General features: G+C 37.6%; 3 protein-coding genes across 3 annotated transcripts; 2 read left to right on the top strand and 1 right to left on the bottom strand.

Moving 5' to 3' along the window:
• Window positions 1-97: 97 nt before the first annotated feature.
• emg1 (EMG1 N1-specific pseudouridine methyltransferase) lies at window positions 98-2214 on the bottom strand. Its single transcript, XM_042489415.1, has 5 exons — window positions 2046-2214; window positions 1831-1932; window positions 956-1097; window positions 603-808; window positions 98-522 (listed from the first exon to the last, which is right to left on the bottom strand). Exons 1-5 carry the CDS (start codon window positions 2193-2195, stop codon window positions 409-411), a joined length of 714 nt encoding a protein of 237 aa, XP_042345349.1. The 5' UTR covers window positions 2196-2214; the 3' UTR covers window positions 98-408.
• A 240-nt stretch (window positions 2215-2454) lies between these two features.
• Window positions 2455-10249, top strand: nop2 (NOP2 nucleolar protein homolog (yeast)). Its single transcript, XM_042489322.1, has 16 exons — window positions 2455-2533; window positions 3735-3862; window positions 4007-4049; window positions 4129-4193; window positions 4395-4732; window positions 5012-5252; window positions 5528-5727; window positions 5906-5995; window positions 7021-7108; window positions 7236-7376; window positions 7834-7973; window positions 8140-8229; window positions 8907-9029; window positions 9132-9229; window positions 9322-9458; window positions 9551-10249. The coding sequence occupies exons 2-16, from the start codon at window positions 3757-3759 to the stop codon at window positions 9949-9951; spliced, it is 2301 nt and encodes a 766-aa protein (XP_042345256.1). The 5' UTR covers window positions 2455-2533; window positions 3735-3756; the 3' UTR covers window positions 9952-10249.
• A 950-nt stretch (window positions 10250-11199) lies between these two features.
• On the top strand, window positions 11200-16336 carry ing4 (inhibitor of growth family, member 4). Its single transcript, XM_042489433.1, has 8 exons — window positions 11200-11284; window positions 11748-11819; window positions 13141-13307; window positions 13694-13808; window positions 13912-14023; window positions 14140-14284; window positions 15429-15490; window positions 15618-16336. Exons 1-8 carry the CDS (start codon window positions 11248-11250, stop codon window positions 15655-15657), a joined length of 750 nt encoding a protein of 249 aa, XP_042345367.1. The 5' UTR covers window positions 11200-11247; the 3' UTR covers window positions 15658-16336.
• The last annotated feature ends 519 nt before the right edge of the window (window positions 16337-16855 follow it).

Here is a 16855-nt window from a genome sequence, read left to right as displayed (position 1 = left end):
GCTTGAACACATAAATGGGATACTCCAAAAACCCGATCGTAAACAGGTTATTAATGTCCATATAACTGCACTCAATATGAAAGAAAACCACTTGTTATTTAGTCAAATATTTTAATGTTAACTGTAATGATTTTTATGCAAAATACAGTAATTGGTACAATTGATAATTGTATAAAAACAGCCATATTTCTAAATGAAAGGGAACACAAATACATGTTTATAGTATACACATGGTGGCCAAACACCATAATTCAAATACACACATACAGTGTACAACGAGTTATATGTCCGTAGTCCACATGGCATCGCTGGTGAAAGGGACATCTTATCCACTCCTAGTCCATTAAAGAAAGTCCGTGTATGTTACTGTCTCTGACGGGTTCACCTCAGTAGTTTATTAACTGTCTGTCACAGAACACCCCAAACTTCCTCGAAGGCAGAGCATATCTTGGCACAGGTCAGTGCCGCAGAGAGCGGGTAGTTACTGATGGACACTGTCTTTTCTGTGTAGTCCACGTTCACCTGATGAAGACAAAGAAATCAGTAACAAATATTGGACGCTTAAAACAAAGAATCAGCTGCCATATAAAGCAATTTCTCACCGCTCCATGTGCAAATGCTCCAATCACCACTGCAGCCGGGCCCTCGGGCACCAAAGAGCGGGGACAGACAGCCTCTCCAGAAGAGAAGGAGGTGGAAATGCGGGGGCAGCCAGGAGGCAGGTGGTCGGACACAGGGTTTTTAATCATCCGCAGAAGTTTCTGAGGACCATCAGCGGCCCTGACGCTCAGCTTGTGCAGCAGCTGAACTAAAATAGAAGAAAGAACGATGATGTCAAGGTATTAAGCCATAACATTGTTTGGTAAGACTGACTATTTTTTACTTTGCCAACACAAAGAGAAACTTAACATGTATGTAGTTTATCCACAGAGCGCATTCAATGTTAATAGTTTACCCATAAGGCCACAGAAGCGAGTGAAGGTTCTTGGGATGCGGGTCTGTGGGTTGATCTCTATTAAGGCGTTTTTCTCTGTGTGGATGTAAACCTGCAACAGGCCCGCCCTGTTCAGTGGACTGTCCATCAACATGAGCAGACACTGGTACAAGGAAATAAGGCATGTAAATTAAAAGCTTAATACATCCCAATAACTTAAAATGACAATTTAACATTTTATGTCTTTTTTTTTCCTTAAAAGTCTTAAAAATTTTCTTAAAGTTTTTGTTTCCCTTCAATGTGTCACTAAAATTCAGTCATAAAAAAAGTATCATAGCTATTCTTTTGTGCGAATTTAATTTTTTATTCAGCGAAAGTTCAAATCAAAGACAGGAAAAACATGTTTATATATCCAAAAATTCAAGTTCTACAACTGGAACAATACTATCATTAACTTGTAATTTATACCTCTACTAATTCACAAAAACATGAGAAAAGGCGAGTAGCATCATCAAAAAATGCTCCATACACTGCAAATTGAAAAGGTAAGGAAAAACTATATTTATAATTATCATAATTACATATTTTGAATTATGTTACAGAAGTCTTATAATTGTTTGGCACTTTTATTTTTCATTTTCATTTAATTTTTTTAAAAACTTTTTTCTCCCTAATTTTGCAGGGAATTTTCTTGTACTTACTAATTTCTTGCTAATTATGGGGGTCATTTCTTACCTTGTTGTCCTTCCTATGTTTTTGAAAGAAGTCAAAACATTTTTTCCCGGATTTTAAAATGGTTGAAACTTAATGCCACTTTACTTTTGTAGGTCATGACAGACACAAGCGAAGAATACAGCTGTTTTTACATTTTTTTATTCGTCTTAATGACTGCTTACCTGATGTGTGATGTCTGGTCTTATATTTCCCGGGTTCCTTCCACTTTTTACGATAATATTTTTATGTTGGTCACAGTTCAACAGCTCAAAGGTTTTTCCGACCTGGGGAAAAAAATGCACTTTTGGTATTAGTTTGCTCCGTTTTGAAGTTGTAGTCGCTGGTGTCACTGACTTGGCAGCTGCATCACAACAACACACAGACCCTGACACTTTACCTTCACTGTTTCTAACGAAGCTCCCTCCAGAATAACAACCAGCCTCCTCTCTGCCATACGATCGTGCAGGCTGCGGAGGTGTTTGGCCGGTTTTGGCTCATATTCGTCCAAATGTTCAAGACCACGCTTCTTCTCATTAGGAGCCGCCATGATACCTTCAGATGGACTGTCGCAGGATGTCCGCGTCACGGGAGAAGTGCGCGTTCACGAGTCGCTGCCTAATAACTATTAAGTGCTTACTTTGCATGATTAATTTTTATAACAACATTTTTGGTACTGTGCTAACGTGATAATATCGTGTAATTTGTCATTTAAAAAAAAAAACGGTGTTTCTTTTGCGGTCTGTGTGCGCGAGATCGCCGCCGTCAACACCTCACTGACGTGCGCCGGATGTTCTTGTACAACGTGTTGAAGGGAAGTTCACGTGTGGGTGCTTTATTTTACACCGTACGAGCAAAAGTTGGATAAAGAAAAGAGCATATTACTCGGTGAGTATTTGGATCATTGAACCTGAGTTCATTAGGTAAAGACTCGGTCAGTTTTTATAACTAATGTCTTTATTTATCCTGTAAACACGACATGCGGAGTTTAACCAACTAATGTCAATTATCTGTGTGTGTGTGTGTGTGTCTGCTCGCTGCAGCTTTTTCTATAACCACTCTGTCATTGCAAAAGAGTTTAGACGCCTTGTATTTTAGCATTTAGGGTAGCCACGTCTTCAGAAATATAATCGTGAATCCATATTAAATACCATAAACCTAGAAGAAAATGTGTACCTGTGGTGATCTGAGTAATGTGTGAGACTGTTTTCTAGTGCACATGGCTTCCCTCTCGATCACCTTTGAATAAGATATCTATTATGTTTTTGTCAAATTATAGCATTTGGCTACATGTCTCTGACATACTGTTGTTCTGCACAGTGCTCAGGTTTTAGTTTCTCTGTTTGACAGTCTGATTACTTTGACAGATATCTTTTTTCCGTAATTCTACTTACCATACTGTTGTCATCCTCTACCAAAACTTGTATCTTTCTGTTTATGGGATTGTTATTTTAAAAGACTGTGTTTTTATAGTTGCAGTCGCTCGTGTAGTTGCTTTTCTCAAGTGGAAATATGTATATTTCATTAAACAGTTGAAGGACAGTTTGTCAATTAGGATTTAGGTCACATCCAATAAAGAAAAACATTTGCATAACATAGCAATAACAATAATAATAATAATTATAATGATAATAACAACAATAACATAACATATACCTTACTTCTATTTTTTGTGTGCCTTTTAACAATTTATTGGCATTACGTTGCTTTGGATTTAGACCCAAAGAAAATTAACTTGCAGTTTACCTAGATAGCTTATAATCTGATCTAATTTTCTTGTTAGAGTTAGGGGTAGCATTTTGTCCTAACAAACATGCACAAGCAGGATCAAAATGTTGTCTTGATTAATCTTTTGTGGCATGGAGTAACTGTGCAAGCATTGCTTCTTTCCTAGTCGTCAGATTAGCCCTAAGTGACGAACTAATCCCTTAAACGTTATCATTAATTCACTAAATTAAGTTCAGTAGAGCATGCATCATAACACATAATGGTCTAAAATCAGCACTAACAGGTGAATTTGTTCATGTACACTGACTTTGTTTTTCACAGGCTTTGAAAAGATAATACATTTCTCTTGTCTACTTCTTAGGGTGTCTGTGTAACTCGGAGTCATGGGTCGGAAGTTAGATCCCACCAACAAGGTGAAGAGAGGGCCAGGGAAAAAATCCAGGAAGCAGCAAGGAGCCGAGGCAGAGTTGGCCAAGTTTTTAACTGACGGTGATTATTATTTATTATGGCTTTTTTTATATCAGCTGCTAGTAAACACACATTCACTCTCGAAATCTAAAGTTAAACAAAAAACACTTAATCTTGCCGACGGCATCATTATAGTTGGTCAAAATGTTTCTTTTATTTTTGCAGAGGAAACAGGACCAAAACGTCTATCAAGGAGAGGCAGACAAAGGTGACAAGTTGGCCGTTTACACAACATGAAATCACATCACTCTGTTTGCAAGTTGCTCATTCATGCTGTCATTTTACAGAGCTGCAAAAAGAGACCAGAATGTGAAAAAGCCTAAAGATGCAGCTGCGGGAAAGCCACAGAAAGGTAAACACAGCAGTGTTTTTGAATGTGGTTGTGATGTTTTCTGCACACACAAGTGCAGATGATTACTCCCCTGCACATGCAAATATGAGGAAATAAAACATGAAATGTGTATTTGACTTTGAATAATATGTTTTTGAGCTGTTTTTTGCTAATCACAGAACATATACATGGTGTTTATTGTCTGTTTCACTTTCTCTAAAGGATTCACGGATGAGAACAGTAAATGGTTGAAACCAGCGAAGAGGAAGCGCAAAATTGATGAACCTGAAAGTGAGGATGATAGTGATGAACACTGGGAGCAAGAGGAAGATGAAGAGGAGGAGGAGGAGCAGCAGCAGCAACAGCAGCAGAAGAAAGGAAAAGACCAAGGAAAGAAGGGAGCCAAATTAGGAATAAAAGAAGTAGAGGAGGAGGAGGAGGAGGAGGAGGATGATGATGAGGATGAGGATGATGATGACATGGTTGATGACTATGGTGCGCTCGATGATGGCAGTGACGAGGAAGCAGCAGCAGCAGAAGAAGAAAGTGATGGAGAGGAAGTATGTGAAATGGTTCTCTTATTACCACTTTGTTGTGTTTTCTGTATTTAAGAAAAATTAACTGAAATTTTGATTAAAATGTCAAAACGTAATTTATACCCAAACTGCAAATCAGCTGATATAATCCCTAATTTTGTTAGAGATGCCAAATTTCCCCCCACGTCACTGCTGATGTGTTAAAACAGATGCAACAAAATCAGGGAGTTTATCTTAAAGGGTGATTAATGTGGTAGAAAAAAAAAAGTTATTGAGATACTTGTTTTTTTGTTCCACGCGCAGCTTCTTCCCATCGAGCGCGCAGCCAAGAAGGAGAAAAAGCTTAAGGAAACGTTGGCACTAGGGAGTGATGAAGATGTTGACGACGATGATGATGACGATGACGATGATGAGGAAGATGAGGACGAAGATGAAGAGGGAAAAAAATCAGATGCTGACATGGATGAGGAAGACACAGTACAAGCCAACATTGATGAAATGGATAAATTTAGGCTACCAGGGGCAGAGGAAAGTGAGAAGGAAGGTAAGTGACTTACAGTTCTCTCTCTCTCTCTCTCTCTCTCTCTATACATATATATATAAGTGTCAACTTTATTTAGATTTATGGTTCGTAACTGTTTGCAGTACTTATGATCTTTTATTTTCTCTGTTTATAGTTTTAAAAACAAGGCTCATCCTTTTATGTGAAAACCTACTTCTCTCTGATTTTGATTTCCAATAACAGTTCTCTCTTTCCAAGCAGCAAATGTTACTTCTTTTTGTAAGAGGTCTAAATCCTTCTCTTGTCTGCACTTTTAGGTGTTCTGCCTCTGGACCTGAAGACGATCTATCAAAGAGTAAAAGACAACATTGATGTCCTTTGTAATTTCTCAACAAAAAAGGAGGAGGGGAAAGAGAGAGCAGAGTACACCTCTCTGCTGAAGAAAGATCTGTGTACTTACTACAGCTACAACATCTTCCTTATTGAGAAATTAATGGACCTCTTCCCTCTTTCAGAGGTGAGTAATCTTTTTTTCCCCCGTTGCACCGAAGAAAACACACTCTGATGTTCTTTTTATAATGATTACAACTGATTGATGTGCAGTTATGAATCTAACTAAATCTAAAATCTTTTTAATTTGCTGATTTCTGTTTTTTCTTTAATGAAAGGAATCTTTTTCTTCTTCTTACTTACAGCTGGTTGACTTCCTGGAGGCCAATGAAATTCACAGACCCGTCACTATACGGACCAACACACTGAAAACAAGGAGGAGGGATCTTGCACAGGTAACTGCTAATGGTGGGAGACATGGATTAAAAGAATACCTCACCCACAAAATTACCATTGTATATCAGTTATACACAGAGTGATGTTGAATTGTGAGGAAATGTTTTTTCTCGCATGCCTCCATGGTGAGCAGAGAATCCAAAAAAAGCAAACATTCCTCATAAATTAATGAGGAATGGGGACTAAGTTTATCAACTGCAAAACTATATCAAAACATCTTTTTTACAAACCCTCAAACAGCTCGTGCAGTATAATCCAAGGCTCATTTATTCTACAGCCATATGCTCAGTACTTCTGAAACATGCATTTTTGCCACAACCCTTCTTTTTACAAATCTTTATGTTGAGCAGAGCACCCTGAGCCTGCATGTGAGTATGAGTTTGCACGCGTGTGCCCCGGCACTCTACACATTCATGCAGGAGACTGTTTGTACTGATGTGTTTTAATCATAATGTTTTAGTGAGTATGCACGTGTTTGGGGAGCACTGAGCATGCGACTGGATAAATGAGACTTGGATTATACTGCTTTAGTTGCGTGAGAGTTTGTAAACAGACGTTTTGATGTTGTTTTACTGTGAAATGGTCCACATTCACTTTACTTAATTATGAGTGTTCACCTTTTTTGGATTCTTCGTTCAGTCTAGAGGCATGTTGGGAAAAGCAAAGTTTTCTTCATGTATTTAAGGTAACATACAATGAGTCATATATATACAAATGGCCTTTTTATTAGAAGTTACAGTTGGTGACTTTTATAACAATAACTTAATGTCATATTGGCTGAAACTGCCATTACATCCATACAATAGTAGAGGAGACAGAGCCTGTTTAAAAAGTGTCAGAAATAAAATCCTAGATTAAAAGACGCAAATGTTCAACTAAAGATTTGAGTGTATCATTAACCCCAAAATCCAGAACTGAACACAAGGAGATCCCCCTCACCAAATGATTTGACCAGTATTGTATTAGATTCTGCCTTTAGGTGCTCACATGTTAAACTCTGTGGTATGTGTTTTTCCTGGTTCAGGCCCTGATCAACAGAGGAGTGAACCTCGATCCTCTGGGGAAATGGTCTAAAGTGGGTTTGGTCATCTATGACTCGTCTGTACCTATAGGTAACTTCAAGCATACTCACGTCAGTGATCTGACTCAAGCTATTATTTATCTTTTTATTGGAGAATATCTGAGGCCGACTGTAGCCACACAAGCTTTAACCGTAATTCTGTTCATGCTTTAAAACAGGTGCAACCCCAGAGTATCTCGCTGGTCAGTACATGCTGCAGGGCGCCTCCAGTTTTCTGCCTGTGATGGCGCTTTCTCCGCAGGAGGGAGAGTTAGTGTTGGACATGAGCTCAGCTCCAGGAGGCAAGACCACCTATATTGGTAAGATATGCTGCAATAATACCTTGTTCCGTTCAGTTTATGAGGTGTTTGTGAATTGTATAACATAGAGGAGTGCTGCAGATAACTTTTCAGTATTGATTATTCTGATGATCCTTTTCTCAAATAATAGATTAATCATTTTGTCTAAAACATGGTGAAATATGCCCATTATAATTTACTAAAACCCAACATGATGTTTTTAAATTCCTGGTTTATCTAAATAAGAGTTAAACTGAATATCTTCTGTACTTTCCTAAACAACATTAAAGAACATCAAATTCCTGCATGTGAGAAACTGTAACCAATTAATGTTTGCCTGTGAGAACTTTTTACAATTCATTGGTCTACACTACAGCTGAAACAAAGCTATTGTAATATTCAGTAGTTTCTGTGATCTTTCAAGTTGAAATGTCAAATGAAACCTATTTAACTGTTTATGCGAATGTTTCACCCTCAGCTCAGCTGATGAGAAACACGGGGATGATCGTGGCTAACGATGCCAACGCTGACAGGTTGAAAAGTGTTGTGGGCAACATACACCGTCTGGGAGTCACCAACACTGTTGTCTGCAACTACGATGGAAGACAGTTCCCAAAGGTAACAGACACACATCTGTAGAAAAACATTATGTCTGTAGTTTTATATTAACTTTATCTATTGTTTGTTATTATATAATTGTGAATTTCCCCACTATGGGACTCATAAAGGATTATCTTATCTAGTTTTATATAGTTTTCTGACTTGTTGAACGTTATGTCTACAGGTGATGGGTGGGTTTGACAGAGTGCTGCTTGATGCTCCATGCTCAGGCACAGGAGTCATCGCTAAAGATCCAGCTGTGAAGACCAGTAAGGTAAAACACCATTACTTGTTTACGCATACGCACATACATTTGTATATTTTTGGTTTTAAATACAGGGTTTCTCACATTCATTTATTAGCGGCACCACAAAATCAGTATCTGCCACCACACACAGATTTTCTTGTTTTGGAGTTTCATTTCTCTCTTTCTCTCTTGAAATGGAGCATACTCTGGGCACAGACTGAGCAGCAGAGAGTCAATTGCAGTGAAAGTGAAACTTAATGTTTGTTAGTTCATATATTTTTTTGTGTTGTCCAGCATTTCTCTAACCTACTTTTAGATGAAACCGTCTGCATTCCTGTGGAAACCACAACAGTCCAGTGCTGGCTCTAACCTGTCTAACAGAGGAAGTTTGCTTTCCTTATCTTTGCAGCAGCTGCTTCTTTAATCCATCAGTCAGCTCTGATTAACTCTGATTGAGCCGACAACAAACTGATTGGAAGGAAGTCTTGAATGTGATAATCAAAAAGTTTGTTCTGCTTTAGCTGTGTTCAGAGACCCACAGAAACCTCCAACTTTAGAGAAGTGACACAGAAAATTATCAAAAAGAGACCAAAAAAAAAATGACCTGAAGGTTTGCTGTCCCCCCTCCCTCGTGCCAGGCATCGAATGTATTTCTGTGGGAAACACTGAAATAAGTGTTTAATGCTTTTTTAAATTCCTGACAGGACGAAGCCGACATCCAACGCTCTGCTCACTTACAGAAAGAACTGATTCTTTCCGCCATCGACTCTGTGAATGCAGAGTCCTCTTCCGGAGGATATCTGGTCTACTGCACATGTTCAATAATGGTACGTGTAATGTACATTCAGCTAATTCATTCTTAGATTTACTTGTTATTTGTGAGCACGTAACAGAAAGGTTAAGGTTTTGATCAAAATGTGTTCCACCAGGTGGAGGAGAATGAATGGGTGGTGGACTACGCTTTAAAGAAGAGGAACGTGAAATTAGTTCCCACTGGACTTGACTTTGGCAAAGAGGGCTTCACCAGGTAAATATAAAACCAATATGTGTTTTCGCAGTGTGGTTGAGTCATTGAAACATTGATTTCAAAGCCTAAATTAATTTGCATTTTTTTTTTAGGTTCAAAGAACGTAGATTCCACCCGACTATGCGACTGACTCGCCGATTTTACCCTCATTCCCACAACATGGACGGTTTTTTTGTGGCCAAGCTGAAGAAATTCTCCAACGTAATTCCAACCGCACCAACAGACAAAGGTAACGCTTTCTCTTACGAGCACATGCCAGCTTTCATCGTGATAGTTATGCTGTTTAACAGGAACTCATCCTCTGTTTTTTCATTTATGTAGAAGAAGAAAACGCAGAAGCTTCTCAGGCGACGGCGGTGACAGACTCTCCTGCAGAGAAACCATCCAAGAGCGACAAGGCAAAGAAGAGCGTACCCAACTTAAAGGGTAAAGCCAACGGAACAGCAAACGTCAAGCCAAAAGGCAAAAAAGACTCACCTGCTGGACCTAAAAAGGCAAAGAAAGCCAAGATGGATGGAGAGACTGTGAAAGGGGCAGAGGCTAAGAAGCCTGCGGTGAAGACAGCCGGTGAAACTAAAGAGTCAAAGGCTGAGAAAAAGGAAAAGAGCAGATTTGAGAAGAAGCAGGGCAAACAGAGAAAGACACCCATGAAGGGAAAGAACAGAATGGGAAAGAATAAATTCAAAAAGTTGAAGAACATGTTGGAAAAACAAGGAGAGTGACGTGTGTACAGTGTGATAAATTGTACTTGAGTATGTAAGAGTTTTGTAGAGCGTCATTATGGACCGAGACCTTCTCAGCTGACAAATGAGCAGCGATACTGTATGTGACAGTCAGATATGTTTGTAAAGCCTGTGTGCAAATTAAATCCGACTGGTTAAAGATGTTCGCTTTCAAGTTCGGGCCGCTGTTTTTTATTTGTATCACAAAATATTCATCATGTTTGTCTGTTGATTTAATTGCAGTGTGGAATAACTTCCATGAATCTGTAAAACACAATAAATCTTTTAAGATATCTTATTAACTGTTTGGTTCATCAGTGAGAAGTTTTACTTGTTTTTCGGTATTCAAGGATTGTCTGGTCACTGATGGTCAGATGGTTTGTTTTTTTTTTCAAGGCAGTGATGGAAAACACTTTTGCATCTAATAGCTTTTACTTGATAATCTTTCATTTCATATTAAACATAATTTATTAATGTGGTTTGACTGGTAAACTTAGTTTGATAAGTCATCATTCCAGTTTCAGATATCTACAACTAAAATTTAACCACAAACTAATTTCTCACCAAACATCTGACTTGTTAAAATTGAAACTATGAATAGTCTGAACTACACTAAAGGTAACTCGATTTTAAGTTCTGAGTAGTCAAAATGTAAATGGAAAATTCCAGATATTAAAAATTATTGCAATCTTTGAATCCAATTTTCCAGACCATTAAAGGGTTTTTTGTTGGTAAAGACTAAGAAATATCTCAAATTTTAAATTTAGACAAGTCAGAATTGTATTAGATTTATCATAAATTTGAGTTTACTCTTGTCATAAATGCACTTTATTTTCTAAAATAAGCTTTAATTTGCTGAATAGGCTTGTCATGCTCCAGGTTCTGTCTTGACAGGATGTTAATGGCAAAAATCCAAATATTAAAACGTGTTGCCATCTTTCAGTGCAATTGTATGTACAGTTAAATGACTTATTATTATTTGCTGACTTCTAATAAGTAATATCTTAAATTTAGATTTCAGACTAGTCAGAATTTTGTGAGATTTATCTTGAAATTAAATTCACACAGATCATAAATTCACTTTATTTTAAAGCTAACTAAGTGCTAAAGGGGGCTGCCATATGCCAGATAGTATTATTATTATTTTATTTTATTGATTTATTTTTTACCTAAAAAATATGTACACCCGTTTGGGATGTGTATTTGTGCTGGAGAACAGTGTTGTCAAGACTGTGGAAACAGCCAATCAGATTTGTCCATTTCGGACCGGAAGCTGTGTTGTTTACATGTTCTAAGATGGCGGCGGGGATGTATTTGGAGCATTATTTGGACAGTAAGCTGTTTCTTACGAGTTAAATGCATTGAAAAACATATAAATCCACTTAGTTTATTTTGCGCTTTGTCTTTTATTGTGTATCGTAGCTCCTGAATAACCCGCGCACCGAACAAACTGATTTAACCGTTTCTTAACGGTCCGCGGGTTTAGGCTCAGTCTATTTGCTGGGTCAACACACCGCAGCGGAGAAAGGATGCAGTTTGACATTGCATGGCAAACACACTGCACAAACTATGCGGACCTAGATTTAATTAACCTGACAAGAAAAGCCCGTTGTTTTTGTGCCCCTTGCTGTTTGTAGCTATACGATTAAACGTTAGCGAGAGCGCCATCATTAATGGCAGCCTGAGCATCATTAAGCTAACTGGCGTCGCCCCGCTTGTGTTAACGTTACTGTTTCATGTTGAGCTCACTAAAAGCGGGATTTGTGTGATTGTTTTCTCCCCCTCCGCAACACCAGGCATAGAAAACCTGCCCTTTGAGTTGCAGAGAAACTTCAATTTGATGCGGGACCTGGATCAACGCACTGAGGGTGAGGACAATGAACCGTGTGACTCCTGATTTTAACCAGGAAATGGTGTGAAAACACACGAGACTGTGCTCCAGTTTGTTACAGAGGCCTGTTGAAGCTCACTGTGGCACTTTTATTTTTCATGTTTGAACATTGTGATATATGCAGTGGTTCCCAACCTGAAGGCCGGGGCCCCCAAAGGGATCCCAAGGAAAGCCGGAGGGGTCCAAAGATGATTAAAAGAATAATAAAGTTAAGAGGGAAACAACTGCTATGCACATTTTTGTTCTTCTCTAATGTTTTATATTTTCTTGTGTGATATTAGATCATTTGAGTTATTTAAGCCACTGAAAATCCCTCACATAAAATAATCCAAGACTGGGGACTAATTTCTGGATCATGACTTAAGCTGGTTTATCAGGGTTCCCCGTGGATCCCAGAAAAGTCTAAAAAAAAGATTCAGAATTCATTAATCTAAAAATACGGCCTTAATTTGTATGAAAATGCCTTAAACCAATCTTTCAAAAGTCTTAAAAATGTTTGGGGCACTAGAATTAGGTTTCTATTCATCTTTTTCTTTTCTTTTCTTTTCTTTTCTTTTCTTTTTTTTTCCATGTCTAACCTTGTCTCTGACATGCAGAAAAAGTTTTTTTTCCTCTTGATATTGAAAGTAGCTCATCTAATTTTTCATTTGAATGAAAAAAAGTTTTATGCTAAATTAAACCTTTGAGCAAAATTGTCCCTAAACACCAAGTCATTGATGTCGGTTCACTGTTTTTCAGTTTTATTTATTGTAAAATTGGTCTTACATTTTATTCCTTAAGTCTTAAATCTCACTTGCCTTAAGCTGTAGGAACCCTGTTTACGCTTCTGCATTCACTGAAGGCGCAGGCTCCAGGCAGATGTTTTTAATCTGAAAACCATTTCCTTCAAAAGTATAAATGCTCACAGTAGCACAGGTCACTTGCATAGGCTAAAGCGTAAGTTTAGTGTAGAGCATTTGATCAGCTATAAATCAGCCTTCAAAGAACACAGTAAAGCCGTAACCTCGTAAGTAGAATTTTCTTCAGAACTACACCCTCCATAACACTTTCTAAACAGCTTTGTGGTAATAACTGACTTTTGTTGTTAATTGTGAGTGATGTTAAAATTCCCAAACTATCCTGGCCAGTATCCTACTTATGTTTTGAAGGCATAAATACAAATAAACTCCCTTGTACAGTAAACAATAAGCAGAAACCTAATATTCAAGTATTGCAAATCATGTATATATGAGAAGTATTGACGGTACACAAGTTTTATTGTTTTTTTGTTTTCTTTTTCCTCCTTGTCTCTGTTTTAGATCTGAAGGGACAGATAGATTCTCTGGCTAAGGAGTACACAGCCAACGCCCGAACGCTTTCCTCTGAACAAAAGCTGTCCATACTGAGGCAGATCCAGCAGTCTTACAGTAAATGCAAGGAGTTTGGAGATGATAAGGTGCAGCTGGCCATGCAGACCTATGAAATGGTTCGTATCTTAGAAAAAGCGCTGTTTTTCATACATGTTTAGATAATATCATTTGGAACAGCTGATGGACCCACTGTGTCATAACTAGTCTCTGCCTGTCCTTTCTTAGTAATATTTGTTAATTTTGGCCTATATATATATATATATATATATAAAATATACATATAAAATAAAATAACATTTTATATTATAATTTTATAACTTTTTTCTTATCAATGATAAGAGACCGATGCACTGATTGATAGTTTCATGGAGAACCTCACTTGTCAAGCTCCTTGAGGGTTTTTCTGGTTCTGTCTCCTTTTATTGAAATGTATAACATTGCTGTTTTTTATATGTGCTAAATAAATCAATTGCAATCACTGCTGACGTTGTATTTTCTGCAGGTCGACAAACACATCAGACGTCTGGACACGGACCTGGCTCGGTTTGAGGCTGACCTGAAAGAGAAGCAGATAGAGAGCACAGACTATGATTCCACCTCCAGTAAGGGAAAGAAAGGTGTGTGTCGGTCTTGTTGTGTCTTTATATTTTATGCGCAGACGACTGTCGAGGCATCCAAAACCAAACTTGGAGGAAAACTAAAGTGGTTTTGTAATTCCAGCTGAAACCAGACAGAAAGAGAAGAAGACGGCTAAAACAAGGTCTAAAGTGAAGAGTTCAGACGAAGATGGCAGTCCAAAGAGTGCACAGAAGAAAGTCAAACTCCTTCAACCGTACGTTGTGTTTCTGCTTTTCCGGCTCGTAATGCCTCGTGTTTAATTTTCATATTTAAATTTTTTGTTGGTTTAATGATCATATTCTTACATTGTCACTTTTCCCTCATCATCAGAGGAGAATTCAACAGCCCTGCCACCAACTTTGGGAATGTGCACCCATCTGATGTGCTGGACATGCCAGTGGACCCCAACGAACCCACTTACTGTCTGTGTCATCAGGTCTCGTACGGCGAGATGATCGGCTGTGACAATACTGATGTGAGTTTTATTTTATGGCCACTTTCCAGTGTCTGTCAGGGGTCACGTAAAGTGCACTGATGTTGTGCTTCACTTTATTTCTGTGGCTAAATGATGCTCGTGCACTTACAGAAGAGGTGGAGGAGGATAAAGTGGACGATGTTTTATCTATGTTTGGGCGTTTGCAGAGGAGATGGCTTTTATCGACGCGTTGAACTAAAATTGTAGAAAGAAAAGGAAACAGATTAATGAAAAATAAGACACAGAAAAGTGGCTAGAGCTTAACAAATAATGTTGAGTGCAAATACAAGGACTAAAGTCACTAGATAAAATTAAGTACCAAAAAAATCTACAATAAAATACAACCAAAAATTACTTGGTTAATTATTACCTTACACCAAACAATGGAAATCCTGGGAGCACGACACAACTCCCTGTATTTTCTTATGTAAGACTTTACACTTCTAAAAGTCTCTTCAAAGTCTCCAAGGATTTGGCAGGTATTAGTCGCATTCCTCATAATCATTCATGTCATATAATCACATTTTATTGGCTTTTGTAAACATTCCCAAAAGCAAAATAGTGGCATTTTACAGTCAGAGCCAAAATAAGAATACCAGTTTCTGCCACAATGCCCTTTTGTGGCATACAACACAAATAAGAATACAGTTAATGTATTTATTAATTTCATGGGCCCTTTAATGTGAGGGTCCTTTCCAAACAACATTTAATTCAATGTTGATATGTGCCTAAATAACATTAACTTTGAATACCAGCAGTTGTGTACTTATGTGAAATTGACATGATTAGACAAGAGTAATGATACAAAATAGAAGCTTTAATGATGTAATATATCTATAATACGTCAGATTACATGTGCATCCTTTCCGTAATGTATACTGTGTAACACATATGCCAACCACAAATTAAGAGGCTGAGGAGTCCTGCAGTCTCTTCCTCTGGCGATAAGGTCACAGATGACAGAACGAATTATTAATTACCAAATGATAAACTATGCATACTATATGTGACGTCTCTCTCTCTCTCTTGAAATATTGATTTTGGTTTTGATCACCTTGTTTTTTTGAATCCTTATGTCTCAACAAAGTGCTCCATTTGCAGGAATACTGAAAAGCACATTATCGTTTTTTTGTATTTACTCCAGTGCTCCATTGAGTGGTTCCATTTTGCATGTGTTGGCCTGACGACCAAACCAAGAGGCAAATGGTAAGAAACACGGGCAGCAATGTACTGTCCATTTTTTTCAGTTTGTGCAATAAAAGTCTGAATTATTACCCCTTCAAATCAGTCAGCTAAATGTTGCTGTTTTTAAAAAAAAATCTTTTCAATGCAGGTACTGTCCTCGATGCTCTCAAGACAGAAAGAGAAAATAAGGACACCTGGAACGAAAGGTGGACACTGATCAGATGGAAAATGAGAAGAAAATTTCTTCATTAGTTACTAGAATTTTCGTTTTTCATCTTCCTTAACATTTGGTGCTTTTTCTTTTGGTTTACGTAATTTGCCTTGCCTCTGGTGCAGCGTGTGTGAAGGAGCCAAGTGGTTACAAATTTATTTAAATATTGTTTTTGTTTTTTTTTAACGGTTAACAATATATTTTTTAGTTACTTTTGGTGCTTTTTTTTTGATTTTTTTTTTGGATTTTTTTTTTTTTACATTTTGTTTTACGAGTGAATAATAAACACTACAACTGCCCCCAACGGTTTAACAGTTCAACTTATCACAATACTTTATACTTTATACACATGTACGACTACAAATTCAAGTATTTTTCTCTGAAAAAAAAAAGTTAGGCCCTGGATACTTTTTTGCTTTGTTGTATAGTTAGTTTCTTGTGCTTAGCCTTGGAACACTAGATTTATGTTTTAAATATTACAAGATGGCAAAAGAACATGAAGACAGATGCTGCATCCTGACAGTATTTGTCATCTGTAGGTAGTAAGTTAAATCATTTCATTTTAACATTTGATTGAGTGCTGTATAGAAAGTAAGACATTTTGTGAAAAGTATTGTCATTTCTGTAGCTGAAACATTGGTACAGTGGAGAAGGGGTGATTGTGTTGTCAATCATTTGAATACAGCTACTACCTCAAAAAAAAACTTGGCTTTGTGGTCCTTCGTCTCTGTGTGTTTTTCATCAGATAGTTGCCTCATACTGTATCTTTATAGCTGCAGCTTCGTCCTGTAATGTTCACAGTTGTCCAATAAGTGGCAGCGTTGTGTGAAAACATCAAACTGTTTAAATCCTTAATGGAATTTTAACTTATTCTACTCCTGTCTCCCCTCGTCCCTCACAACTTTCCATTGGGGGCTGTGATTTAAATGAAATCAAACAAAACAATTAGAAGTTTGTTTAATTACACCTCATACCCTATAGTATCTTACAAAAATGCAATGTAGCCATCTATTCTAAAAGTACTATTCAGGTGTAACAGGCAGAAAATCCAAAGTTCCCCATAACTCCCAAAGCAAAAGCAATCAATTTTAAAATCTTAAGTTGAGTGTATACATCCAGTGAATTGTTACAATTTGGAATAAAAGCCAATAACTGTAGTTTTCCAATGTATGAAT

Source organism: Plectropomus leopardus, chromosome 7 (genome assembly GCF_008729295.1).
Source record: "Plectropomus leopardus isolate mb chromosome 7, YSFRI_Pleo_2.0, whole genome shotgun sequence".
Taxonomy (NCBI): Eukaryota; Metazoa; Chordata; class Actinopteri; order Perciformes; family Serranidae; genus Plectropomus; species Plectropomus leopardus.
Note: the sequence above shows the minus strand (reverse complement) of the source record. Positions and strands in the feature narration are given on the sequence as shown.

Bases quoted from the DNA above. Each gene is read 5' to 3' on its own strand.
- emg1 (XM_042489415.1), bottom strand. From the start codon at position 2,195: ATGGCGGCTCCTAATGAGAAGAAGCGTGGTCTTGAACATTTGGACGAA. The intron at 1,933-2,045 runs GTAAAGTGTCAG...TTTTTTCCCCAG, and splicing joins CTTCGTTAGAAACAGTGAAG to GTCGGAAAAACCTTTGAGCT. The intron at 1,098-1,830 runs GTAAGCAGTCAT...TCCTTGTACCAG, and splicing joins GACCAGACATCACACATCAG to TGTCTGCTCATGTTGATGGA.
- nop2 (XM_042489322.1), top strand. From the start codon at position 3,757: ATGGGTCGGAAGTTAGATCCCACCAACAAGGTGAAGAGAGGGCCAGGG. The intron at 5,996-7,020 runs GTAACTGCTAAT...TTCCTGGTTCAG, and splicing joins GGAGGAGGGATCTTGCACAG to GCCCTGATCAACAGAGGAGT. The intron at 8,230-8,906 runs GTAAAACACCAT...AATTCCTGACAG, and splicing joins CAGCTGTGAAGACCAGTAAG to GACGAAGCCGACATCCAACG.
- ing4 (XM_042489433.1), top strand. From the start codon at position 11,248: ATGGCGGCGGGGATGTATTTGGAGCATTATTTGGACA. The intron at 13,809-13,911 runs GTGTGTGTCGGT...TTGTAATTCCAG, and splicing joins CTCCAGTAAGGGAAAGAAAG to CTGAAACCAGACAGAAAGAG. The intron at 15,491-15,617 runs GTAAGAAACACG...TTTTCAATGCAG, and splicing joins ACCAAACCAAGAGGCAAATG to GTACTGTCCTCGATGCTCTC.